The sequence below is a fragment of the Notechis scutatus genome, chromosome 12, assembly GCF_049901735.1.
Source record: "Notechis scutatus isolate UNSWTSFEM ecotype Mainland chromosome 12, rNotScu1.2, whole genome shotgun sequence".
Lineage (NCBI taxonomy): Eukaryota > Metazoa > Chordata > Lepidosauria > Squamata > Elapidae > Notechis > Notechis scutatus.
The window spans coordinates 2,335,840-2,362,668 of record NC_142020.1 but is presented as its reverse complement, the minus strand read 5'-3'; the positions used below and the strand labels follow the sequence as shown (position 1 = coordinate 2,362,668).

The window sequence follows — 26,829 nt, the reverse complement described above, 5'->3', positions numbered from 1 at the left end:
GAAGAGTAGCATAGATACAGTATTTGGATTGGAGAATAGATCCCACATGGGTGCAACCTCCCAACCAATCCTTAATACTAGTGGTGATGTTAGTAAAATGAGGTCACCTATATGTCTGGAAAGTCCGGGACTTTCCACCTTCACCAGATATAGGGAATGAGATCATGCAAATAACCAAGCGGCCCCATATAGGTTTTTAGACACTGCAGTTTGCTGCTAGCATCTAGCGCCATCCATAGGATCTCAGTAGCTACTACAGTGCTCTCCTCATCCGACGCAGGAAATGCAGATGCTGCTTTGCACGCTTCACTATGGATGACTTGTGGAGAGAGCAATTCAGATTGTTAGTTATCTGCATCCTCAAATACTTAATACTATTGACCATCTCTGCAGCTGGATCCTTGATACTGAGTGAAGCAGGACCATGCCGGTTCTTTCTAAAATCTACAATGAACTCCAACGGCTCCTGGTTGAACCTGGTGGCTGAATTATTTACAGGCCAGCCTCTTACCTTCTGCTTGGGAAGATCCAGGCCGGGAGGGCAGAGAGCCAGTTCTGTGAAGGGAGAGGAACCTACACACTGGCACAATATGCAGGGATTGTTGAGGGCAGTTGCACCTGGAGCATATTCCCCTTGGGGTCCAACAAGAATCCCCGACGGTCTGTTCAGAGCAGGGGTCCCCACAAACTTGGCAACTTTAAGACTTGTGGACTTTAACTCCCAGAATTCTCCAGCCAGCTGTGATGACCCAATGGGGCGTAGCACAAAGGCAACACAGTCAGATAATCCGTAGGAGTCCCTTTATTAACTCCAACCTTGCCTCCAATGTCCTGGTTACCTTCTGGCTGGAGAAAAACTCTCCTAGGAACAGAGAATCAAGTCCAAAACATGATCAACAAAATCTGTAACTTATAAGTCCAATCAAGGCAAAATGTTTGGCAGGGGGTGAGCAAGAAGGCATGGCAAAACTCAACACAGTTGGAAAGACACCAGGGACACAGATAAACAAAGTCAACACAAGATAAACCCACGTTGCTCCCTTCTCCATTCCTCCCTGCGTGCCCTAGGATGAAGGTGGGCCTGGGTCTTCCTCTGAACTCCCTCTCCCCTGCTCTGCCCAGCCAGACTTTGCCCTTCCCCAGTTTCCTCCACAGCCAATGGAGCCACACTCCACTCCCTGTCAGCTGTTCACCTAGGAACTCTTCCTCCTGGGCTTCAGACTCGGACAGGGGCATGACACCAGCTTTGCTGGCTGGAGAATTCTGGGAGTTGAAGTCCACAAATCTTAAAGTTTCCAAGTTTGGAGACCTCTGGTTCGGAGCATTGTGCTGTCTCCAGAATAGCAACGGAGGGCATTGATTTAACAGATCTTCCCTTGAAACAGGGGGTTGCATTAGGTGATCTGCAATGTCAACTCCCACTCTCCAGGGCTTTGATCTTTTGCCTGGTCTGTGCCTGCAGATTCTCCTGGAAGCCGTTTACTTTTCTCTGGTGGCCAAGCGCCTGCACCCCGAGGAGGACGACACCCTGGTGGAACACCCCATTGTGGAGCACATCTCGGAGAAGATCGGGAAGGTCCGGCCCCCTCAGGGCTTTGCTCTTTTCCAGGCCAAGGAAGAGGCCAGAAAGGTCAAGCTTCTGCACAGCCTGCTCAAGGTACAAAGGGGTGGGGGGAAGGTGTTATCTGGGAGGGGAGGACCAGAGCCCTGGGATTCTGCCCAATGAGAGGAGAAAGAGGAGACAGGGCCTCTGGTGTCATCTCCCCTCCTGGCAGCAGGAACCCCAGATGTCCTGATTTAAAGGGGAGTCCGTGAGAGGGTGGGCGTGCAAGCATCCCCAGATCCCAGTGCAGAAACCCTTTTCCCTTCCTGGTTGGGGCGTCTTGTGTGCAGGGGCTGCTTTGGGTTCTTCTCAGCAGAATGGCAAGTTATCAGGATTCCAGCTCTAATTAAATCATGATTCTTGAGCCAAACTTCAAAAAACTTCAAAGGATTTATCAGAGGCAACAAACTGGCACTGCCCATTTGTATGCAGCCAACTGTATGCAGCCAACTCTGGCCTACGTAATTTTTTTTTTTTAAATAAAGTTTTAATTGGGTTTTCACACATACAAAATACAAGTAAAACATCTTTTTGGAAAATAGCATGGTCCCGGGTTGAACTTCTTTATACAGACACAAAACTCAATTTCATGCTCCTTTTTGTATTCTATTCCATATCTTATACTATTTTACATTTTCTATATAGTTTTTCCCCTCTTTTGATTTTCTCAATTTTTTTTTGATTATCTCATCTCAATTCAAATCATTATATTTATACTTTTGTCTGTTCTGTTTCAATTTCATATTATCTTTTCTGATTAAACAAGTTTTCTCCTGTAGTTACTAATTGGAGTATGACACCTTTATATCTTTTAATTACATCCATTCAACTCTTATTTAAACTTCAATATATACCTTAAGGTTATGACCTTCAATATAATACATAATACATAACTTCCAATCGAATTCTGCTTGGTACATTCTTATAATATACACTATATTCTTTTAAAAAAAAGATTGTAAATATATATAATTATAAACCCTCATTCCATTCCAGTTCAGTTCTATCATTAATAATCATTAAAATCTTAACATCTTTAACACTTCTTTTCAATTAAATATACTTCCTTAAAAACACATATAATCTCCATAATTAATTTTTCCCTTATTTCTCTTCACATATGTTTAATAAATCATTAAATATACCTTTTATTACATTTATTTATTGACAAGCATTCCACTGAATTATGATAGCTATTTTATCAGACATTTTAATCATACATTGTTTCATATTTTCTAAAATTATTTCTGCTTCTAATATAACCATACTATCTTATGTACCTTTGCAGAATCCCTTTTTCCATTAAATTTTCACCCATTATCTCTAAATAGGCCCTGTTTCTCTGTATTTTGTTTCTGTCCTTTATGACTTCTTTTCCTTTCTTTCTTCCCTCTCATCTTCTCCCTCCCCTTTTTACCCCCTTGTCTCTCTATTTCTAATTCTCTCTTCTGCATTTCCCTCTTCTGTTGCTTTCTGATTTTATACTTATTTTTCACTCTATTTTTTTTTGGGGGGGGAGTTGTTTTTCCCAATCTTAAACTTTCCATTCTCTTTCCCCCCCTTTCCTCCCCCCCCATCTAAGATTACTTGTTCATTAAAGATGGCTCTTCTTTGTCCCAGTCTTCTTGTTTTGCAGTCTTTTCTTGTTGTTTCTCATAATTCCAAATCTCCATTTCTAAAAACTGAAATACGAAGCCAAAAGAACCTCTCCCTTCTTGTGCATCTTCTTTGTACTTTTTAAGTTCCATTTTCAGTTCTTCTAAAAGTGGAGCCATTTTAAACAGTTTTAAACAACCACCCGATTGATTTTAGTCATTCAAAACAATAACCAAGAATCCAGAAATCATCAAGTAATCCAGATAGTCCCGAGTTATATCTTCTTTTTTCTTTTTCGACTTTCTCTTCCCTGGGTTTTTGTTGCGATATTTCAGTTAGAATGTATCTTTTGGAAGTCTTGTTGAGATTTTGCTGTAAGTTCTTTTTTAATTCCAGGCAGTCTCCTCCCTTCCAGATCCTGCCCTTTTATTCTTCCTCTCTCCTTTCCTGTTTTCAAAAGCTTTTAATTATCCAGAAATCTTTATTATCCTTTTGACTTTTTATTTTCAGCATTAAATGCCTATTGATGTCAAAGTGGATTTTTCCCCAATTTCTTACTTAAGTCTCTTAGCTGTCAGTATAGGAAAAGGAGAAAACCAAATCTTTTCCCTTTTCTCTCTCCTTCACAGCTTAAAAATTTTCTTAGGGAACAATGTTATTGTTTTTTAACAGTTTCAATTCCAGGGTACCTTATTTGTTGCTTTTGCTGTTTGACCCAGTCAACCAAAACTTTCTCTTCTTATCTTCCTCCTGCACATTCTTTTCCGGTTGAGTTCTTCTTTGTGGTGGCCATTTCTGACCACAGCTGCAACCACCTTCGGGAAAGGGAGTAATGGCCAGCTGGGGAGGAGAGATGCGGCTCTCCTCAACCCTGCTGGCAGTCTCCCCCCTCTTCACCACCTCTACAAGGTGGCTTAGCCCCAAAACCAGCCAGCTCGGGGCGCTCCAGCGGCAAGCACGGATCGAAGCCTCGCAGAGACGAGGTTTTGGTCTGTCGCTGAAGAAGCTCAAACCAGAAGCCTGGCCTACGTAATTTAAAGTCCCCTGTGACCCTGTTTCCCCCCTCCCCTCTGGTGTCTCATAAACCAGATTCTCTCTCTTCACAGGCTGGATGTCATCCTTCACGTTCTCCAATTAAATATATTTGTGGGCAAAAGCCCTGGTATTTTAGTTACAAACTTTTAAAGGTAAGAGTTGGAATGTTGGAATCTTCCAGATTTCCTCCCCCCCCCCTTTTTTTTTAATGGCAACTACTAAAACAGGCATAGGAATGTTGATGACTTGACACTCAAGTCCCCTTTCTCTGTTTCTCCTAGAACTGCTTTGTCTACATGTTCTTCCTGCTGGTCATCCTTCTTACCAACTACAGTGGGCCTTCACACAACAGCCAGGCATTTCTTTTGCAAAAGTCCATCAAGCAGCAACTTGGCACCACACAATTCCTGGATATTAAGAGGTATTTCTGCTGCATGGTCTACTGTTTACATGTTTAGCCTTGTAGACATTTTGATGACTACACCTAGAGTACTGCATCCAGTTTTGGTCACTATGCTATAAAAAAAGGATGCTGAGACTCTAAGAAAGAATGCAGAGAAGAGCAACCAGGACAGTTAGGAGACTGGAAACTAAAACATACAATGAACGATTGCAGGAACTGGGCCTGGCTAGTCTAGGGAAGAGAAGGACCAGGGGAGACAGGAGTGCAGTCTTTCAATATTTGAGGGGCTGCCACAGAGAGGAGGAAGGGGTCAACCTGTTTTCTAAGGCACCTGAAGGCCAGACAAGGAATAATGAACAAGGAGCTGAACAAGGAGAGATTCAACCTGGAAATAAGGAGGAATTTTCTGGCAGTGAGAACAATCAACCAATGGAACAGAAGCTGCCTTCAGAGGTTGTGGGAGGGTTAGGAGGAAGGCTGGGCCTCCTTGCTTGGCCCCTGTGGCAGAGCAGGCAGGGAGGGGTTAGAGCAACCCTCTTGGGCCCAGAATCCAGTGGCTGCAGTGGAGACCCCCTTCTGGGCGCAGGAAGATTGGGTAGGAGGATAAGGATGGAAATTGCAGCTCCAGCCAAGGGGGAAACGGGGCTTGGCAGGGACTGGAGGGGCTTTGAAATCGGGACAAGCATCTTCTGTGCTGAGTATAGTCGCTCTCTCCTTTTCCTCCTTCATCGTGTTGGTGCAGAGTGGATGACTTCTGGCTTTGGGCCACGCAGGGACTGCTCCCCTTTCTGTACCGGAACCGGTCTGCCCAGGGAAGCTCAGGTATCACCCTGGGGGTCCCAAGACTGCGGCAAATCCGTGTGCGAGAAGGTAAGTGGGAAGCGAGCAGGTCTTCATCTCTTCAACGATGAGCGCGGTTGTGGTTAGAATGCGGCATTTGCAGGTTAACTCTTGTTCACTGCCACAAGTTCAATCCTGATCCACTCAAGGTTGACTGTGTCCTTCCGAGGTGGGTCAAATGAGGACCCAGATTGTTGGGGGGCAAGAGGCTGATTCTGTAAACCGCTTAGAGAGAGCTGTAAAGCACTGTGAAACAGTATATAAATCTAAGTGCTATTGCCCTTCCTTCCTTCCTTCCTTCCTTCCTTCCTTCCTTCCTTCCTTCCATCCTTCCTTCCTTCCTTCCTTCCTTCCTTCCTTCCTTCCTTCCATGGTGCACAGTGGTTAGAATGCAGTATTGCAGGCTAATTCTGCCAACTGCTAGCAGTTTGATCCTGATCGGCTCAAGGTTGACTCAGCCTTCCGTCCTTCCGAGGTGGGTAAAATGAGGGGCCAGATTGTTGGGAGTGATAGTCTGACTCTATAAACTACTTAGAGAGGACTGTAAAAGCAATGTGAAGCATTATATAAATCTAAGTGCTATTGCTATTAGTAAATCATGCACCATGTTCCGGGTGTGGAATAGAAATAATTGGTTTAAGAAACAAGGTCAGCTTCCTCCCTGCCACAGTCTTATTTGGTGTGGCATCTTCTACCAAAGCCTGACTCTTCTCTGGATTGCTCAGGTGCTCCAGATTTGATCTCTCCCGCTCTATGACTTTTTTTGACCACGGACCCTCTGTTTGATTCCATTAATATGGAGCCTTTCCTGATATTTGGATAAATCAGGACATGCTTTCTTATTAAGTAGTTTTACTTATCAGATTTCTATACCAGTCTCACCTATGGGATTCTGGGCAGTTTACAAATAAAAAGCATAAAAAGAGACACCGTTTTTTTTAAAAAAATACCATGTTTCCCTAAAAATAAGGCCCTGTTTTATATATATATATTTTGGCCACCAAAAAAGGTACCAGGTCTTATTTTTGGGGGGATGTCATCCGCTGACTAACCTCACTCGCATGCATCGCCCCGGCCTCCTTTTTGCTGTCAGAGGCCTTCAGGAGCTGCTTCTTCTGCAGCCAGCCAGGCTTTCCTGACGCCTCTGCAGCTGACAAGAGAGCTCCAGGCCGACCCAGAGCTTCCTTATCAGCTCCAGAGGCCTTCAGAAAAGCCTTGCCGGCTGCAGAAGAAACGGGCCAGCAAGGCGGGTATGGGGGGGGGTACGAGGCCTGGCTACAACTGTAGGGCAGCTCCACCCCCCCCATCCCCACTCTAGCTTAATTTTTACCCATCCACCCTGGAGTGGGCGCGATCTTAATTCAGGCTTATTTGGGGGATAGGGCTTATATTGGGTATAACGCGTACAAAATCAAGCGAGGACTTACTTTCAGGGTAGGTCGTATTTTTGGGAAAACGGCATATCCAAGAGTTAAAAAGAGTTAAAAAGTTCAGAATTGCAAAAGTCAGAAAAGGCAGAGGGGGTGAGCTCAAGCCACCGACCACCCGCAAGGTTGCATGCCACTCTTAGACCTCCAGGCCCTTAGACCCTTTTCCTCTCGGCCAGGCAAGTGGAGTCCCACCTCTCCCTTTGGGGGCGCTCCCAACCTAGCAAGCCCTTTCCCAGTCCCATTCGAAGGCCAAGGGAGTCCCCATGCTGCTCAGTCTGGTGCCCGTGGCTTGAAGGGCAGAGTTGAGGACCATAAAGACATCCAAGGGGAAAAGGCCTCAGCAGGAGCCTCGCCCAGAGTGCTGAGCTCAACAGGTTCAGACCCGGCTAGTCACTGGAAGAGGAAGAGCAGCAGGAAATCCCACAGTCCCACCTGGGAGGTTGAAAAAAAAAACACACACACTCTGGATGAAAACAACAACTAGACACTTCTGGTTAGGCATTGTTGCCAAGTAAACAACCCCAAATGGAGTGTGAGTTGATGACCAGAACCAAGTTTTGGTCCGGTTGCCATGATTCAACCTTTAGACACCTTTGGCCCGCGTGGTTGAGTCCTCATTGAAATACGGTGGCTGGATGGTTTTTGTCTCTGGAGAAGAAAGCTCAGGAAGAAGCACATTTGCAGGGCCAGCTGAGAAAACATGGCGCCCCCTTTCCCCAACAGAGTGCTTGAATTCACTGGAAGAGGCCCTCCGTGGGACGAAGGGAAGATGCGCTTTCCGTTCCAACAGCTTTGACAGCTCCGGCTACACGGCTGGCTGGAAAAGCCCCTCGGACGACCTGGGGCCGCTCTGGACCTACTCTCCTCCTGACCTGGCTGGGTGAGTGGAGCCACTCCCTTCCCTTCCTTTCTCTCCCCCCACGCAGGTAAAAAATAACCATTCTCCATTTTTAGTGTGGCCGGTTGCGTTCCCTTCTGACTTACCTCTCGGCCCTGGAGCCGTTTCCCCCAGGCCTCTTCAGGGCTGCCCCAGCGGAGATGAGTCGAGCTGTGGGAACGGCAGAGGGGAGGTAGAGATAGCGGGAGGACTTTAGCCAAAATAAAATCCTTTCCTCTGAGAACCAAGGACTTTCCCACCAGGTGCAAGGAGGTGGGATCTGAGACCAAAAGTGACCCTTGGACCGTGACCTGATTGGACCATGTGATGGACTACATGGACAGGGGGAGGAAAACTTTACTTTTAACTAGGGGTTTAGAGTTGGGTTTCCCCAGATGGGCCAGTAGGACATGCCTAATAAATCTATAGGGTGTTACCCTAAAAGAGGACCTGACCTGGGGGGCTCACATTGCAGCCCTGGTCAAAAGGGCCCAGCAGAGATTAGACTACCTGAGGCTTCTCAGAAAACAACAATGGAATGAAAAACTGCTGGTGACCTTCTACCGCTGCACCACAGAGAGTATCTTAACTTCCTGCACCTCTGTATGGTTTGCCAATTGCACAGTGGCAGATAGGATGTCACTCCAGAGGGTTAAGGTCATTGCCCAGAAGATCCTGGGTTGCCCTCTCCCCTCTTTGGAAGAGCTTTATAGCTCCCGCTGCCTTAAGAAAGCTCAAAACATTCTCAAAGGTCCATCTCATCCTGGGTGCTCTTTTTTTTTTGACCTATTACCATCTGGCAGACGGTACAGAATAATAAAAACCAGGACAAATAGGCTGAAAAACAACGTCTATCCCAGGGCAGTAGCTCTTTTGAATTCTACTGTATATTGCAATATGAATGCAATATAAGGGGGTTTCAATTCAATTATAAAGAATGTGAAGGAGTGTGTTTATTTTCATAGTCATAATGTACACTGAGGATAGTATTTAATTTCGTTGTACGAGGTGCAGTGACAATAAACTAAACTAAACTAAACTAAACTAAACTAAACTAAACTTTGAGGAATATGCCTGCCTTGGAGTTTGGATTCCGTTGGGGGTGTTTCTTGGAACCCTGACATTGCCATCATCTGTGGTGCACCTCTTCTTCAAGAGCTCAGGATAGGTGCCATCTTAGTCCCTTATCCAGGTTTCTTCCCATAGGTAGTCCTCGACTTACAACAGTTCCATTTAGTGACCACTCAAATTTACGTCGTCACAGAAAAAAGTGACTTATGACCGTTTTTCACCATTTGAACCTTTGCCGCATCCCCATGGGACATGTGATCAAAATTCAGACGCTTGGCAACTGGTTCATACTTATGACCGTTGCAGTGTCGGGCAGATACATGATCCATCTTTTGTGACCGTCTGATGAGCAAAGTCAATGGGAAAACCAGGTTCACTTAACAACTGTGTTAACTAACTTAACAAACTGCAGTGATTCACTTAACGACTGTGGCTAGAAATGTCATAAAATGGGGCAAGCTTCACTTAACAGTAACTTTGGGGCTCAACTTGTGGCCGTAAGTCAAGGACCACCTGTGGTGGCAACGGGGGAGAGGGTTTGGGCTGTGGGGCGGAGTGCAGCGTCCAGGTTGGACCTTCCAGACGGTGCCAGAAATGGAAAGGAAGGAAGCATCTTTTCTGCAACCCCTTTTAGTTAAGAACAAGTCAGGGAAGGCGACAAGCGTCAGGCTTGAGTCACAATCAAAGAAGAAAGGGCAGAAAAACATTTAGGAGAAAACTGTCCAAAAGTCCCGTCTTTTGAGCTTATTCAGATTGCAAAGGTGTCAACTCGTAAAGCATTCCTGGCTTGTTCTCAGTTGCCATAAGGAGGAAGGGGGGGGGGTGAGATCTGATGAAGCAGTTCAGTTGCACATTCCACTCATACCTTTCTCCAGATTGTGTCTCGGGTTACCAAGCCCAGCCGGAGAGGCGTGTTTTCCACAGCCTGCAAAAGTGCTTCGTTGGAGTATGTGATTTATGACACACCGTGGGAGGACGGGGGAAACAGGCTCATAGGTGGGCAGTAAATTACGTAGGGCAGAGCCGGCTGCATTTAGAAAAGTGCCGACATGTTGCTCCTAATAAATAATTGGATTTCTTTTGAAACTTGGCTCGAGGCTCATAAATTAATGAGAGCATTCATCGGAACCCTGACAAATGGTTTACAAAGACCTGGAAGGGGGCTACAGAGCAGAATCCTGCGGTGCACAGAAGGGGCTTTTCCGGCCATGCGTGACTCCTCCTCCTCCTCCCCTGGTATTTCAGGGCCTGGTATTGGGGCTACCTTTCCATCTACGACAGCGGAGGTTACATCCAGGAATTGGGAACCACTCTCCAAGAAAGCAACGCTTTTCTGCAAGGCCTCCAGCAGAACAACTGGATCAGCAACAGGTGGGTGACGAGGGCAGGAGAGACCCATGTGGGAAACCGAGGCAGGCTTGAACCCCCACCCACCCCCAGCACCCCCAAAGCTCCTTGTTTGGCGATATTTTGACCCGTCTTTCCATCCATTGCAGGAGCCAGGCAGTCTTTGTGGAAATGACCCAGTATCATCCTGTTCTGGACCTCCATGCTGCCGTCACGCTCCGCCTGGAGTTCCCCGTGGCAAAACATGCCGTGCCAGCTGTGACCGTCACTCCCTTCCCGCTGCACCCCCTTGGCAGGAGGGTTACCCCACAGCTGCTCATGATGGTCAGTCCCAAAGTTCTCCCTGCTCCTCCTTCCTTGTACAAGGCAGATGGTTGGTGCTGCTCCAAACCAGGGCCAGGCCTAGCAAAGGACCTTTTGGGCCCCTGCATAAAAACGGAGGACGACTGAGTGTCAGGAGGTTGACAAAATGGAGGCCATTTTCTTCACTGTCTGAATACTTTCCAGAGAATGACCTGCTGGGAACCCCATATTAAAACAACATACCTTTTGTGCTGCCAGCATTTGAAAACAACATTTAATACGGCCCAGTACTTGAGTAAAATGGTTCAGCCGAGATCTGCAGATGTGGGACTGATTGGGGTAGATTGTAGGGGTGATACTGAAATATAATCTTATTTCTATACATCAAATGATTGTATTTTACTCCAATGTCATTTTAAATTGTTTTTGTAGGATTTTATTAATCATTTGTACTTGGAATTCTGCATTTTGATAGGACCCATCGGCTAATCCATGAACTTAACTTTCCAGAGAGTCCATGTTGCTACTCAGGGTGCAGCCAAGGGACTCACCTAGGAAGTGACAGGAGGTGTTGGAGGGACTCACCCAGGTTTGGCCACCTCCACCTTTCCTGGGAGCTCACCTGTCCCCTTTCTCCTCCCCACCCAGGTCTTCCTGATGATCCTGGTGGTCTATTTCGTGGTCTCGGAGTCTCTGGCCATCAAGAAGGAAGGCAAGGCCTACTTCGCCCTCCTCAGCAGCTATGGCCAGTGGCTGCTTATCCTGGCTTCCACCTGCACGGTGGTGGTCCACCTCAGCCAGGCCACTCTCGCTGAGCGGCAGTGGGCGAAATACCTGAAGAACAAGCGGGCCTTCACCAGCTTCTACCCGGTGGCGTCTCTCCACGTGGCCTTCAGTTGCCTGGCTGCTTCTCTGCTCTTCCTGCTGACAGTCAAGGTAGGGACAGGCATCCCTCAGGAGGGCGATGGAATCACTGTTAGGAAGGCTTCGGAAGATTTGTGGATGAGACAAGGAGCTAGAGCTTTCTCAGTGGATTAAATTGCCTCTCCTTTAGTATTTTGGGCAACCTGGATGCCTTTTCTTTTCTCGCTGTCCTAGAGTTGCTTTGGCAATGATTGGCAAGATACTGTATATACTCGAGTATAAGCCTAGTTTTTCAGCCCATTTTTTGTGCTGAAAAAATCCCCCTCGGCTTATACTCGAGTCAGATTCCCTCTGAAAAAAAAATGGTGTGGAGTCGCGGCCTCCGGCGGCAGCGACTCCCAACAGCCCCAGCCGGGAAGGAAAGGCAAAAAGCGCTTTGCCTTTCCCTTCCCGAGGCGGCGGGACTGGGGCAGCGTCGGGCGGCAGCGACTCCCAACAGCCCCAGCCGGGAAGGGAAAGGCAAAAGCGCTTGCCTTTCCTTCCCGAGGCGGCGCGACTGGGGCCGCAGCCGGCGGTAGTGACTCCTGACTCAGGGGCCTCCGAGGGGAGGGGAAGAGAGTGACTCCTGCCTCCGCTGTCATCATCATCTTCTTCTTTTGGGTTAGTGAATCAATTAAACCTTTCATGATAGTGAGATTGTTTCCCAAATTAATTATTTTTATTTTTGAAATTTACCAGTAGCTGCTGCATTTCCCACCCTCGGCTTATACTCGAGTCAATAAGTTTTCCCAGTTTTTTGTGTAAAATTAGGTGCCTCGGCTTATATTCGGGTCGACTTATACTCGAGTATATACGGTAATATTGTTTGTGATGCATAAGAATACAAAATAACAGTTGGAAGGGACCCTGGAAGGGCTTCTAGTCTAGTCCAACCCCCTGCTCAAACAGGAGACACCCTACACCAGGGGTGTCAAACTGGCGGACTACTGGCCGGATACATCGCATGCAGGCCACCCAATTCCTCGAATGGGAAAAATACTGTGAAACGTCATGCGACGGCAACATGACGCCGTGAGTTTGACGCTCGTGCCCTATAGCCATGATGGCAAATCTATGGCGCGCATGCCACAGGTGGCACGCAGAGCCATTTTTGCAGGCACGTGAGCCCCAGTCAAACTTGCCTCACTGCGCATGCAGGCACCTCCCGGCTGATTTTTGCCTGTGTGAGGCCTTTTTTGGCCTCCCAGAGACTCGAGGAAAGCCTCTGCAGCCTTAGGAGGCCGAAAAACCGGCCCGTTTCATCACTTCCTGTATTTCCGGAAATACTGGAAGTGACAAAACGGGCCTGTTTTTTTGCCCTCCAAAAGCTGCAGCGGCTTCTCTCAAGTCTCTGAGAGGCCAAAAAGGCCTCAAACAGGCTGAAAATCAGCTGGGAGGCAGTGCAGGTAAGGGGGCGGCAGGGGGGATCGTGCACGGATGCACAGGGGGCGTGGCCCCTCCTCTGCGCGCATTGCCTTCCGGATGCTGGTGCGTCAGCATGCATGCAGTTTTTGGCACAGGAGCCCCAAAAGGTTAGCCACCACTGCCCGATACCATCTACGTGGTGGCACAGTGGTTGAAATGCAGTACTACAGGCTAGCTCACTGCTTACTCCTGGAGTTCAATCTTGATTGGCTAAATGTTGACCCAGCTTTCCATCCGTCAGTTAAAGGAGGACTCAGATTGTGGGGGGCAATGGGCTGACTAAGCTAGGGGGTGACATGATAGCGGTGTTTCAATATTTGGAACAGAAGTCACACCAGAGCAGGCCTCTCCGATGCCCCTCCCCTCTGAGAAGGTCTTCTTGTCCTGGCCTTAAACTGAGCTGAGGCTGCCCCAACCCCACTCCCCACTGAGGCAAAGCCAGCCCTTGCTAAGCCCCCCTCCCTTCTTCCCAAAGGCTTCCCAGCAACTGCGCTTCATCCGACAGTGGTCCACGTTCGGCAAAGCTTTGCAGAAATCGTCCAGGGAGCTGTTGGGAACCGGTTTGGCCTTTGCGATCCTGGCGTTGGCTTACACACAGCTCGGCTACCTGGTAATGGAGGAAACCCTGAAACGGGGAGGGGTGGGCTAAGGCAACATTGTCCGTAACTGGAGGGAGAGGAGAGAGGGGGGCCTCTCACCTGCCCTGGGGGAGCCCCTTCTCCTGGTTTGACCCCCGACTCCGGCCAGGAGCTTTTTTTTAAAACACCCTTAGCAAAAATGCTTGCCTTCCAGCCAGCTGGAGGGGAAATCAACAGAGTCACTTTTCTAAACGTGGTTTCTTCAAGCTAGCTTTCCCAAGAGAGAGTTTGGGACACTGATCCCTCCCCCAGGCTCCCGGGTTCGGTTTCGGCAGTTTTATTTTTGGTGAATCAAGCTTGTTCTTAAATCTGTAAATAGAGATAAAAATCAACATTTTTTTTAAGGATATGAAGCCCATTTATCTGATTTTAACAGAAATAAGAGCTCTCTAGTCCATCTTTGAAACATCCCAGAAATGCTGGCTTTAAAAATAATATTCTGCCGCCATGAATAGAGATGCGTTACAGCATCGGTTTTATTTCCATGGTGGATTCCAAAGGATGCTTTTGTTCATTGACTCCCAGATCTTGGGGAGGGGGGCTCAGCCATTTGGGGCCAGGCTGGATGGAGTTACAGTGAGTGCAGATGGGCTGCTGCTCTCTGCAAGCGCTGGACTTGTCTGTCCAGGGTTCAAGGATCTTTGATGTCTTGGGCAGTGAGGAGGCTGGGAACCCACAAACCTGCCACCCCCCCCCCCCCCCCGTGAGGCCATTTGGGCTTCCGCTCTGCAGGGAAGGAGAGTCCTGAGCTCCAGGCTGTCTTCCTGGATTCCCCTTCCCGGCTGACCAGCTTCCCTCTGTGCCTGCACAGCTCTTCTCCTCCACCTCCGGGGGCTTCTCCGGTTTCGGCCGGGGCATCCAGCTGTCCCTCACCGGTCTGCACAGCGGCAGGAGCCTCCCGGGACCTGCGGGGCTTCCCCACCTCATCTGGGCCAGCTACGTGGTGCTGCAGCTGTGGTGCCTTGCGCGGCTCTTCCCCGCCGTGCTCATCCGTTGTTACCATGAGACCCGCTTGGAGATGTACCGGCCGGCCTTCGAATCCCAGGACTACGAAATGGTGGAGCTTTTTCTCCGGAGGCTCAAGATGTGGGATGGGATTCAGCAAAGCCAAGGAGGTGAGGTTGGGGGGGAGGGGCCCGGGTGTGTGTGTGTGTGTGTGTGTGTGAGCCTCTGGGGGCTGGCCGTTCTCGGGCTCCTCTCGCTGCCCTGGCTAGTCTGGCAGGCCAAACCCAGCTCCAAAGGGAAAAGAGTTCCTCCCCTCAGGTGAGGCTCGAGTCCCGTCCCTTGGGCGACAGCAATTCTGCGGTCCGTCCGATGCGCAAGGGGCGTGACGGGAGGGCTTCTTTCCTAGCCTTGGAGGAGGTGGAAATCTCACCTCCGCCACGGAAGGGCTGTTCGCTCCTGGCTGCTTTTAGCAAAGCGATGGCCGGCTGGTGTGGCGTCCAGAAGGGCACCTGGCATTCTGCATCTGCAGGGACAGACGGCCAGGGATCACAGGGCGGCCCAACCGTACTAGTGAAGCCCCCCCCCCACCCATTTTAAGGGTCTTGCACGTGTGAGCCAGGCCCAAGGGACAGTGGTTTCTTCCATCGAGCCCTCACGGCTGCCACCTTGCCCTTTTGGTATTACCACCACCCTGGATCTCCCCCCACCCATATCATGCCTGGCCTTCCCTCAGTGATTGCACTCATGTTGTTGGATTCCACCCCCATCCCGCCCTTGTGAACTTGCGTGGAGACCAGGAGGATTTTAGGAAGTGGTGGAGGAGCTTAGAGGTGCCAAATTTTGTTTTGTTGCGAAGTGGACATATTTTTGTGCAATTTTTGAGTGGCTTAAAATTTTGTTTTATTGGTTTTGACTTAGACCCAATGGCACAAATGTGTGTATACGTGTCAGCAAAATCTGCTTGGGGACCAGAAGGCACTTCAAACCAGGGGTCCCCAAATTTGGCAACTTTTTTAAGACTCAACTCCCAGAATTTACCGGTCTTCTGGGAGTTGAAATCCACAAGTCTCAAAGCTGCCCAGGTTGGGAGGCCTCTGCCTTAAACCATGTTTTGGTAAGCAAACGAAAGGCACTTCAGCCCTGGGCCATCCGGCAGGATCCTCCCCTCCCGACCTGTGCTCCCCGCCTCCTCTGGATGGGAAAGAGGGAAGGGTCTCTGCCCACAAGTGGAGACCCCACGGCTGGGCACTGGCTTCTTGCTTTGAGGAAGGGCAGAGGAGGGGCCTGCCTGCCCAGGAGCAACCTTGACCTCACGGCTTCTGGTCTGCTCCTTTTCCGCACAGGGCCAGACTGAGTGCAGATGCTGACAGCTGAAGGCAGAGACTCCAAAGGGGGCAAAAAGAGCCAGGAGACAAATGGGAGGTGGGGGATTTTTCTAAGCTTGATTTTTAAGGCTCTGCCTTTGGCCTCTTTACGTGGGGCTATAGTTCTGCCCCCATGCCATGTGCATTTCATCACCATTATGACTCACATCATTTTGCTGTTGGGGAAGCACAGATAGGAGGGTACTTAGGAGCCCCGTTGACTCTCCGGGGCTGTCGGGTGAGGCTGGGTCGAGTCCCAGTGCTGAGATAGCATTAGCAGCAGCACTTAGACTTATATACCGCTTCACAGTGCTCTACAGCCAGCCCTCTCTAAGCGGTTTACAGAATCAGCCCCTTGCCCCCAACAATCTGGGTCCTCATTTGACCCACCTCGGAAGGAGGGAAGGCTGAGTCAACCTGGAGCCTGGTCAGGATTGAACTGCTAGCAGTCGGCAGTCAGCCTGCAATGCTGCATTCTAAGAGGAAGGAAGGAAGGAAGGAAAGGAAGGAAGGAAGGAAGGAAGGAAGGAAGGAAGGAAAGGAAGGAAGGAAGAAGAAGGAAGGAAGGAAAGGAAAGGAAAGGAAAGGAAAGGAAAGGAAAGGAAAGGAAGGAAAGGAAGGAAGGGAAAGGAAAGGAAAGGAAGGAAGGAAGGAAGGAAGGAAAAGAAAGGAAGGAAGGAAAGGAAGGAAGGAAGGAAGGAAGGAAGGAAGGAAAGGAAAGGAAAAGGAAAGGAAAGGAAAGGAAAGGAAAGGCAATAGCCCTTAGACTTCTATACTACTTCCCAGTGCTTTTACAGCCCTCTCTAAGCAGTTTACAGACTCAGCCTCTTGCCCCCAATAATCTGGGTCCTCCTTTTATCAACCTCGGGAGGATGGAAGGCTGAGTCAACCTGGAGCCTGGTGGGCTGCCAAATTGCAGGCAGCCAGCAGCCAGCAGAAGTAGCCTGCTGTACTGCACTCTCACCACTCCGCCCCCGCGGCTCACGAGATGCTTCTCTTCCCGCAGTTCCGCCACAAGGTCCACTTCGAAGGGATGGAGCCGCTGCCCTCCCGCTCCTCCAGCCAGGACTCCCGGTCATTGCAGGGAGCCACTCCCAGCGCCGCCTCTGAGAGCTCCCGGGCGTCCACTTCCTCCAGCCAGCTGGACGGACTCAGCCTGGCCACCAGCACCTGCGACAGCACGGAGCTCGATGTGGAGATCCAGCAGCTCCTCTCCCTCCTGCAGACGCTGCTCACCCAGTTCGACCGGGTAAACGGGGCAGCCGAGGAGGTGTACGGCTTGGAGTGCCAGCTGGAGAGCAGCCGGAACCGGCAGGCCAGGCGGAACGGCAGGCTGAGGGCCGAGAGGCCGGCCAGCCTTTCCCATCCCATCCGCACCGCCCCTGCCTGCCTGTCTTCCGAGCCAGGCCCCAGCAGCCGGCCTGTCCTGCCCTCCCGGCCCCTGAGCAGCCCTGCGGCTTTCCGGGTCATCCACAGCGGCCCAGGCGCACTGCTGATGCCGCAGAAGATGCTGGTAGCAGCAGCCAAAAGGAAGAGGCCCCTGCAGGCCAACAACCGAGTCCACCCCAGCGGCAAGTAAAGCAGACAGGAGATGCTTCTACTCCAGCCTCAGGCTCTGCCTCTCTGGTCCCTTCTGGTGGGGGCTGCAGGTCGACTCTGGAAGCTGCAGGGACACCAACCAGCGTTCAGAGCCACAGCCTTTCCCCGACTTTTGGCTTCTGCAGAGGCTGAACAGCCCCCTCCTGGCCTCCCTGCGTGGGGTTGGGGGGTGGGGAGGCAAGGAGCCAGAGAAGGCCAAGAAGTCAGGTGTGGTGTGAATCCCCCTCCAGGGAGAAGAAAGGACTCTCGGAGGGCGAGAAGTAAAAAAAGTGTTATTTTTCACAGAAGCTTTACTGCAAACAAAACCAGGTGTTTGTGTGTGTGTGTGTGTGTGAGAGAGAGAGAGAGAGAGAGAGGGAGAGGAAGAGAGGGGGGGGGAGAGAGAGAGAGAGAGAGAGAGAGAAAATGAGAATGAACATGTATGTTTGTAATGCAACCTGTTCCTTTTTTGTAAGTCTGTTCAAGGGAGGAAGCTGAGCAATGGCCAGGCTGAGCCTGGAGCGGAAGGACTTTTATTATCCCTGAGCAGAGTTGAAGACATTGGCAGATGGTGTGGAGAAGCTGGACTTTGGAGACAGAAGAATGTGGGGCTGAAAGGACAAATCCAGCAGAATGGAGCATACACTGTGTATATAAATCCAAAGAGAGCGTCGGTCTGAGATTTTTATTTTTTTTTGTAAAGGGATCCCTTATTTTTGGATCATTTTGTAGTTGAAGCCTCTCCTCGGCCAGTCTTGAAGATGGCAAAAAAACGTTTTATGGGTCTAAAAACTAAGCAGGTTGGAAAGGGGTGGTGGCGGAGTGGGAGCTCGCTGCACGGAGAGGACCTGGGAGCTGGTTTCCCCAGGTCTCGTTCCCGCGGCCGTTCTCCGTGAAGGTGTATTACGTTGGTTGTGTGGTTTTATTGTTGAGGAACACGACAAGTTTATTTTTATAGGGTTCGTTTGTGTGAATGTTTGTTTTGAGGGTGCATGAATCTATTATATTCATTCATATGGTTTACTAGTTGTATTTACTGCCAGCACTTTAATCTATGCTTGCCTTAGCTACCAATGACACATGCAACTTTTAAAGAGCAGGATAATAATATATCATGGAAGCAGTATTTTTGTTTCTTGTAGATCATAATTTAAAACAGGCCACTGGACTATGACCGTGTGTGGGCCACTTGTTCCCATGTCTTGGCAGTGACACCCCCGCCCCCCCATCCCAAGAACCCCCATTGTGGTGGCAGCCTGGAGATACTGGAATGGCTGCGATGTTGGGTGGAAGAGGATGAGCTTAGATAGCCAGAAGTGGGGAACTGTGGCCCCTTTAGGACTTGTGGATTTCAACTCCACAAGACATTCTGGGAGTTGAAGCCCACCAGCCATAAAGAGGCCCTAGTTCCCCAACCCTGGCTAAAGCAACGTGTGTTTGTGTTCCTGGTGCACACAAACGGTTGCTTGCACAGATGCAGAGCTGGTGGAGAACGAGCCCATCGACTCATCGTCAGTCTGTTCTAGCTCCCAAATCGGAGCTCGGCCACCGGGATGGCCAGGTGACCATTGCAGGCTGGGCCCTGAAGGTGCCTGGCCACCCGCTCTCTTCCAGGTCCCATGAGGACTAGGATTGCGAGAGGCCCGTAGGGAGGCCTGGAAACCGGCCCAGGTAGCCACCTCCACGCCATTCTTTGGCTTTCATTGGGGGAAATCCCTTCTGTTGCAATGCTACGGCTGGTCCGTGCAGGCCCCCATCTTCTTCCTTTCCTCACGACAAATCCCCATCGTATTCCAGTGGCCGGTTTAATGTTATGTGTGTTATAATTTATATGGGATTTTTACAAGAGGGAAAAAAAATGTATATTTTTGTATGTTGGCTGTTTTTATAGCAGTGGTTTTGTGCTCAACACGTGTAGATGGTAGTTATTTAAAAAAAAAAAAAAAGGTGACATCAAAAGCCTCGCTTAAGCGTTGCTGGCATGGGGGGCAGAGGAAGTTCGGAGATGCCAGGGCAGGAGGCGGGACCTCCTAACAGGGCACCCATTGCAAGGCACTGCACATGCAACAGGAACCCCCGTCCCACAGCCCCCTCCCCATCTGCTTTCCCAAAACCTCAGTTAAACAGCTGCCTTCGCTACCTAAGAGTTGCAAGGAAGATGTTATTTCTTTTCAGTAGCTGCTTTTGGAGGCTGTAACCACCATTCCCAACACTCAGAAGAAAAAAAAATGCATTTACCTGTTTTTAATATTATTTATGAGGGTGCTATTGTCAAACTTCGCTTCGTATTCCAGACTGCTTTAGCAGAAAGGAAATTCCCTACCTTTGATGGAGGCAGGAAAGAAGGTTGGGTGGTATGAGATAGTGAAGAAGTTGGGGGGAAAGAAAGAGTCAGAATTTGTTTTGCTAGATTACTTGTTGGGCCAAAGTTCTCAGGCTTGGCCATGATCAAATAGGAAATGAGGGAAGCCCTTCAGGGCCAGTTTTGGGCCGTCCTCTTCCCAAGGGCCCAGCTGACATCCCTCCCGCCCTTCTTGCCAGCTGGAAATGCAGCACCTTAATGGGGGAGGGGGCACCGTGGAGCCCCAATGCCAACCCAGAGCTGAAGACAATGTTCCATCGGCCTCTTGAAGCAACAGCTGGCTTGAGGTTGGCATCCTTTAAAGAGCACAGGCCAGTAAATGAAGGGGAGGATGGACAGTTACAGCTTGAGCCAGAGGAAGGGGATTTTTACCCTTGTGTGGGTCAGTTAAAAGTTCTCGTGGGTTATTTAAAATGTTGGGTAATTGTAAAGGATGGGACAAGTCGAGGCGGGAGCAGGAAGCAGGTGGTGAGGAGGAGGGTCAGGAGAGGCGTCTCGTGTTTGGCTGCAGCGAGAGCTACAAGAACAGCAGCATATGCACCACAGGGGACACCCTTCGACAACACCCACAAAACTACATCTGGTCCCTCCTGCCAGAAAACAAACATTGAATGTATGTTTGGGCCTCAATGGCCAGTTTCCTATTTATTCCTGCCTGGAATCCCGCCCAGCAACACAGTTTACCCAAACAGCTTGGAAGGGGCTTCTGAGTAGCGAGAATGTAAGAAGCAAGTTGTGCTTTATGTTAAATCTGCAAAGGAAGTATTTTCTTTTATACTGGTGAATTAGCTTGACAAGGTCCTATTAAAAGACTATGGACTGCTCCGTCTGGTCTCTCTCTCTCTCTCTTTTTAAACCGAGGTTGGGCAACTAATTTTTCCAAGGGGCCACGCGAGAAACTGGGAGGAGGGCTTTATCGTTCTTATGTTCTTCTTGTGGGCCGCTGGCTGCCAGCAGAGCTAGGGAGAGCCTGGGCTGCCTTTGGAGCCTCTGGAAGGCTCTGATGAGGAAAGGAGAAACAGAGACAGTCCTCCCCCAGGTGGAGACGCAGCAGCAGCCGTCTTCGGGGCCCGAGCTGAGTGAGGGGGAGGAACAGATGGGGCCCCACCCCAGATGCACGGAGGAATAGAGGGGAGAGCAAAAGAAAGCTATAAGCCGGCTCTCGGGGAGAGGCAGAAACTGACACTAGCCAGCCGCTCTCCCTGGCTAGGAAATAAAGAGGAGGGGGTTGGGGAAGGGCCGCTTGTCACAGACTTTCAAGTATACAGCAAGCAATTCTGATTCCTTGGCCGGAACCAGGTTTGTTGGGACTAATCACGTTTGGTTTTTGTTTATCCATGTGAATAAAAGACTCTTACTGCCCTGTTTTGAAAAGGGGTTTGTTTTTACTCACGAGTAAGAGGCTTATCATTGCTTGCCAAGGCTGGTCAGAACAGTTCTGCTCGATTTCTGATCAACGGGTCACCTTTATGTTCCAAAAGCTCCACCACTGCATGTGGGCTTTGGACTTGAAAATTAAATTTAATTAAAAATTAAAATCAACCTGAATGAGGGCCAAAATATCCTCCTCCTCCCCCGAAAACAAAGGCCAAACCATGGGTTTCATAGAGTGAACCCAACTGGCCCCATCTCTGTATCGGACGCAGAACCCTTGTCCCAGTCCTCCCTCAATTCCCAGACTGGCCCATGTCTGACTCTGCTGCCGTCTCCGCAGGCTGCCCACAACACTTGTAGACATTTCTTTGCAATGCAGACAATGTCTCAGAGAGCACTGAGGCTGCCCAGGACTTGGGGCCAGGCTACCTGAGGGAACATCTCTCCGTTGTTTCCGCCCATCAAATTCGGTCTATCAGGGTGGGGAGGCTTTGGGCCCTGTCACCCAAGGTGTGTGACACCCTGTCACCAGATGGGCCTTCTCTGCCACAGCCCTCTGGAACACTCTCCCTCCAGAATGAGCCCGACTAAGTCTGCAAGGACTTGACTACGTGCTTGGGCCCCCAAGTGTGTTAAGGGCCCCATCCCTTGGCTTATTAACATCCGTGGCAACCATGGCTTTCAATTCGTTTTTATGCTTTATGATGTACGCCACCCAGAATCACTGGTTGAGGTGGGCTGTAAGAAGAACATAGCAAAATTTTATTGTGGAATGAATTTTGGAGTTTGTCAGCAACGAAGGAGTTTGTAGTTTCCCCCCAGCACCATTGGGCAAGCTATAGACCCCTCCCCCAGGGGTGGGGAAAAAGATGGGCTCTTGGGCCCAACCCACTTCAAAGGCTCATCCAAGGGTCCCCCAGCCATGCCAGGCAATGGGCCTTCTGGGCCCATGGAGAATCCGAGTGGCCAGGCGACCAATCCTCCCCCAGAGACCGATGTGAGAGAACGACCAGCCAACATGTTTGGTTTGGGCAGTCCAGACTTTAATACACATACAGGTAAAGGCCAACAAACCAGAGAGCACCTGTGCTGTCAGCAAAGGTTCCTACAACGTGTCAAAATGGTCCCTGGTTGGAGGTTCACAGGCCCAAGGATGCAGAAACACAAATGGGTGCGACTGTGTCCCACACACAGAGCCTGGAGCAACTTCAGCTGAAATCTAACATGCAGAAAGTGGCAGCACAAGACAACAAGGAATGAAGACAGCCAAATTAGGCTGTTTTACCTATCAGAGGGGGGTGGGGGCTGACAAAGTAGAGCACTGAGAAGAGCAAAGAAGGGACTGAACTCCCATTTTCCTGGCCGCAGTGTCTGCCCTCCCCCTAAGTAGCTAACCTCCCCCACCCAATGACCCACGGGGTCCTTTCCTTCCTTCGGTTGGAGGGCACAGCTGCGGTCCCTTGGAGAGGGGCACTGATCCGGCCCTGCCAGCTCAGGTCACCCCTGAACCCAACAAGGAATCGGAGGGGGAAAGATCTGCTTTGATTATCCGCCCACAAAGCAGAGCTTCTGGATTTGGCCGGCAGCCGCTTCCACAACTGGCCTTTGAAGAGACGGCTTGACAGCATCCGAGGAAAGCCCCCCAGGGGCTCCAGAAAGAAGGGGACGGCAGGAAGAAGCCTCGTAAGGACCCCCTCAAGGGAGGATTGTGATCGAGCGGGAAGGACCAGCAAGAACAGCAGCAGCAACATCCTAGAACAGGGGTGTCCAACCTTGGCAACTTTAAGACTTGTGGACTTCAACTCCCAGAATTCCTCAGCCAGCTTTGCTGGCTGAGGAATTCTGGGAGTTGAAGTCCACAAGTCTTAAAGTTGCCAGGTTGGACACCCTGCCCTAGAACAACCCCTCCCATCCACCCTCCCTGCAAGCACTGTGCTTCACTCTCCCGCTCAACACAACCAAGCGGACCATCATGGAGCACATTGTGGGCAGCCAGGGCAAGGAAACCAGGAGAACCTTCTGCTGAGGGCCTGGTCAATCCAGGAGGGAGGACGTCAGGCCTGGCCGGAAAGCTTTTCGGAAAGCCTGCTGGACAGCTCTGGAGCCAGCTGCCTGCAGGGCACCCGCAGGCTGTGCCAATCCCAAGACCCCTCCCCCAGAGGAAGAGCTTCTCAAATCTGGGTGAGGGGCAGGAACTTCTGGTAGTAGCTCTTGGTGACATCCATCATCAGCTCCTGTGTGCACTCGGGCAGCTCCCCCGAGAAGAGCCCTGGAGAGGACAGGAAAGGGAGCAACGCGCCGGCCCACCTGCCACCCCCCCCCCAAGCACCTTGCCCCTTCCAGCTTACCTGGGCAGCCGGAGAAGACCGTGAAAGGTGGGACCACTGTTTCCGGGGGCAACACTGTGTTGTCAAGGATTCTGCAGCAGTCTTTCAGGACACACCGGCGACCCTAAAAGGATACCCAGGCATGAAGGTGTCATCCGCTGGCACCTCTGGGCTTTTAAGCGGGAAGAGCTCTGCTCTGCAGCGTCAGGCCAAAGGGAGGGAGCCAGCCTCAAGCTCCTGAGGGTTTCTCAAGCTTCAGATGGGCAGACTTCAACGGCCAGAAATCTCACGCTGGCTGGGAAGTTATGAGAGTTGAAATCCACACATCGTAAAAGTTGCTGAGCTGGAGAAACAGGGCTTTCAATGGGTCTCTGTAAGGTCAGCTACATGCCAGGAATCTGAACTACCCTGGAGCAGGGGTCTCCAGCCTGGGCCACTTTAAGATGTGTGGACTTCAACTCCCAGAGTTCCTCAGCCAGCTTTGTTTGGGGAGTTGAGATCCACACATGGCCACGGTTAGAGAGCCCTGCATCACCATGCTTCAGGGGTTGCTGTCATAACCCCAGAAACGATAAAACACATTGGGGCAGATCCACAAGAAATGGAGAGAAGCAAGGTAGACGTGAGCTTGGAAGAAGCTCTAGGCCAGCGACCCCTCCCCAACCTTTTGGGCCCCAGGGACCGGTTCCGTGGAGACAGGTTTCACCTGCTGCCTGTATCCCATGGATGGGGCTTTGCTTGTTTGTATGGCCTGGTTTCTGGCAGGCTAGGGACCAGTGCTGGTCCATGGACTGGGGGTTGGGGACCCCTGCTCTAGGCCACCCAACAGAGCCTCTGAAAAGTCTCCAAAGAGCCTATAACCTTCATGAACTGGAATAGAACTTGGTAACAAGGTCAGCCAATGAATAGGCAGAGTAACTGAGTCAGCCAATGAAGACTATTTGGAAACTGAAACTAGAAGTAGCCTAGGCGTGGCTCTCTATTAAGCTCTGCAGCTATGTTAAGCTTTGAGTCTGTCTATTGAAAATGAAACTGCTTCTCTCCTCTGCTGTGTGACTTGCTTGCCTGCTGAACTAAAGTGTGTTCTGCTCTGAACCTGTAACATACTGGAGAAATCTACAACTGATACTGTAAAATTTACTGTATCTGTTTATAAAGAAGTTAAATGAAGCCTCAGTCACCTGTGTTTACTTTTCTGGCGCTGAATTTACGCTACAATACTCTGAACACGACTTTGTTGGGATTTTAACCCTGAGAGCTGAAGCCAGGATACATGGGATCTTGTGTTGGGGCCACAAAGCAGGTAAACAAGTGTTGTGGTTTCTGCCGACACAGAGCAACCAGCTTGCTTAGCTAAAGGCATCAAATATGGCAGAAAGTGAGCCACGTTAGAAGTGAGATTTGAGGCAGAGAGGTCCTCATCACCTGAAACCAAGCAGCTAGGTGCACTTACGATGACGCAGTTCTTGCCTATGTGGACATAGGAGCCAATCTGAGCTGCATTGACCACACAGTCTTCCTCAATGAAGACGTGATCCCCGATGTGCAGAGGGAAGAAGGCGACCCTGCAAAGAAAGGAGGACAGGAGCTTCGTCAGCAGCAGCCCTTCCAATGCTCAGGGCTGAACAAAGCCAGGCCACAGGCCTTGTGCCTGGATGCAAGTTTCACCCAGGTGAGAGGGGGAAGAATGCAAGAATCCCAAGGCCCCTCCCAACCCCAACCTCACCCTGAACAGTTCTTGAGGATTCCTTTCACCCACACACCCGCCCCTCCCTCCCTCCTCAGTGGCAGCCAAGGCAAGAAACAGCAAAAGGAGATGGGAGGCATAGCTGGATGGGGAATTCTGGGAGTTGAAGTCCCTAAAGGTGCCAAGGTTGAGAAACAATGTCCTAGAGTATGATAGGAGGCCTATAAATGTTATACTTATATGTATAAAAGCACGTTATAATATAAATAGAATGCATACATGTTATATTTACGTGTTCTATTTATGTCATAACATTTAGGTGCTTTTATACATATTCATATATACATATATACACTTCTACATATATACACATGCATATACACATATGTATATGTATATATGTGTGTGTGTATGTGTGTGTGTATGTATAATGTATGTATATGTGTGTGTGTGTGTGAGAGAGAGCCTGTTACGTGCACAGTGGCTAAATTGATCAATGATGCATAAAGGCGAATATCTCTTCAATGGCAGTTTTTAGACTCTCCGATGTTAGCAGAAGGTTAAGGGGGTAATACAGTTTACGTTCGGGAGATCGTGATGTCTGTCTCTTCTTTTATAGCTGCACCTCTCAACACAACTCGTATTTTTAGGATAGTATACACACATACAAACGCACACATATATCTACACATACACGCGTGGGTGTATGTCTAAAACACACACATACATACACATATACATATATACAGATGTGTATGTATGTTATATGTGTATGTGTGTGTGTGTGTGTGTATAAAATCTACACACACACACACACATACACATATATCTGCATATATATCCATATATATATATATATATACATACATACATAAAACATACAAACTCATACAAACTTAAGAAAACAAATACATACATACACATATACACACACACACACATATATATATGTATGTAGGGAGGCGGGGGTGGGTGGGTGGGTGGGTCAGCCGCCGTCCCCCTCCTTACCCTTTGCTGAACTTCTTGAAGGGCGGCCGGATGACGCTCCGGCTCTTCACCACGCAGTGCCGCCCGACGCGCACGTTGGCCAGGTCCCCGCGGATGATGCAGTCGTTCATGACGATGGTCTGCGGGAGGGCAGAGAGGCGCCTGGAGGGGGCGGCCGTGGGGGGGCGCCCGGGCTGTTGCCCTTCGAACCCTCCCCCTTTGCCGCCCCCTCCCCTTTCTTCCCCCTTGCAGGGAGGGGCGGCGGGGGCCCTCCTTCCCTGGCCAGCGGGGCGGGGGTCGGGGGAGCGTCGACGGCCTTCTCCCGCCCCCCGCCTCCTCCTCCCCCTCGTCCCGTGCTCGCGTCCTCTCACCTTGCCGTTCAGCACGATGTTCTGGCTCCCGCACAGCACCGACTGCCGGCTCACCTTGTTCCCGGAGGCCTGCCGGGGAGGGCCGCAGGGTCACCGCCCGGCCTCCGCCCCCTCACCCGGAGGCCGCGCGTCGTGAGAACCCGCCTCCGCCCGCCCACCCGCCCTCCCCGCGCACCGTCTCGATGTACTCGGACTTGTTGTAGAGCATCTCGCCCAGCTCCATGGCGGCGCCCGGTACGGCCCGTCCGCGGGAACGCCCCCGCCCCTCCCGGGCCCAGCCGGCTTCCGTACTTCCCCCTCCCCGGCCAATAGCCGCAGCTCGCCAGTATCGCGGGTTCCCATTGGGCGCGGCGCCTGCGGGAG

At 50.3% G+C, this 26,829-nt stretch overlaps 2 protein-coding genes across 2 annotated transcripts in view; one reads left to right on the top strand and one right to left on the bottom strand.

Moving 5' to 3' along the window:
• The window catches only part of PKD1 (polycystin 1, transient receptor potential channel interacting), a 196,672-nt gene extending 176,127 nt beyond the window's left edge, over nt 1-20,545 (top strand). Inside the window, 11 exon segments of the mRNA XM_087973113.1 lie at nt 1,463-1,657; nt 4,516-4,655; nt 5,380-5,507; nt 7,631-7,787; nt 10,101-10,226; nt 10,352-10,526; nt 11,154-11,441; nt 13,309-13,443; nt 14,283-14,561; nt 14,563-14,586; nt 16,787-20,545. Of these exon segments, the coding sequence (XP_087829239.1) occupies nt 1,463-1,657; nt 4,516-4,655; nt 5,380-5,507; nt 7,631-7,787; nt 10,101-10,226; nt 10,352-10,526; nt 11,154-11,441; nt 13,309-13,443; nt 14,283-14,561; nt 14,563-14,586; nt 16,787-17,359 (2,220 nt within the window). The 3' untranslated portion in view covers nt 17,360-20,545.
• A 2,637-nt stretch (nt 20,546-23,182) lies between these two features.
• DCTN5 (dynactin subunit 5) lies at nt 23,183-26,808 on the bottom strand. Its single transcript, XM_087973111.1, has 6 exons — nt 26,642-26,808; nt 26,467-26,535; nt 26,117-26,235; nt 24,875-24,986; nt 23,443-23,545; nt 23,183-23,363 (listed from the first exon to the last, which is right to left on the bottom strand). The coding sequence occupies exons 1-6, from the start codon at nt 26,687-26,689 to the stop codon at nt 23,266-23,268; spliced, it is 549 nt and encodes a 182-aa protein (XP_087829237.1). The 5' UTR covers nt 26,690-26,808; the 3' UTR covers nt 23,183-23,265.
• Nucleotides 26,809-26,829: the final 21 nt, after the last annotated feature.

Excerpts from the sequence above, each read along its gene's own strand:
- DCTN5 (XM_087973111.1), bottom strand. The coding sequence starts at position 26,689 with ATGGAGCTGGGCGAGATGCTCTACAACAAGTCCGAGTACATCGAGACG. Across the intron at positions 26,236-26,466 it reads ACATCGTGCTGAACGGCAAG|ACCATCGTCATGAACGACTG; the intron begins GTGAGAGGACGC and ends GCCCTCCCGCAG. Across the intron at positions 23,546-24,874 it reads TAGGCAAGAACTGCGTCATC|GGTCGCCGGTGTGTCCTGAA; the intron begins GTAAGTGCACCT and ends GTATCCTTTTAG.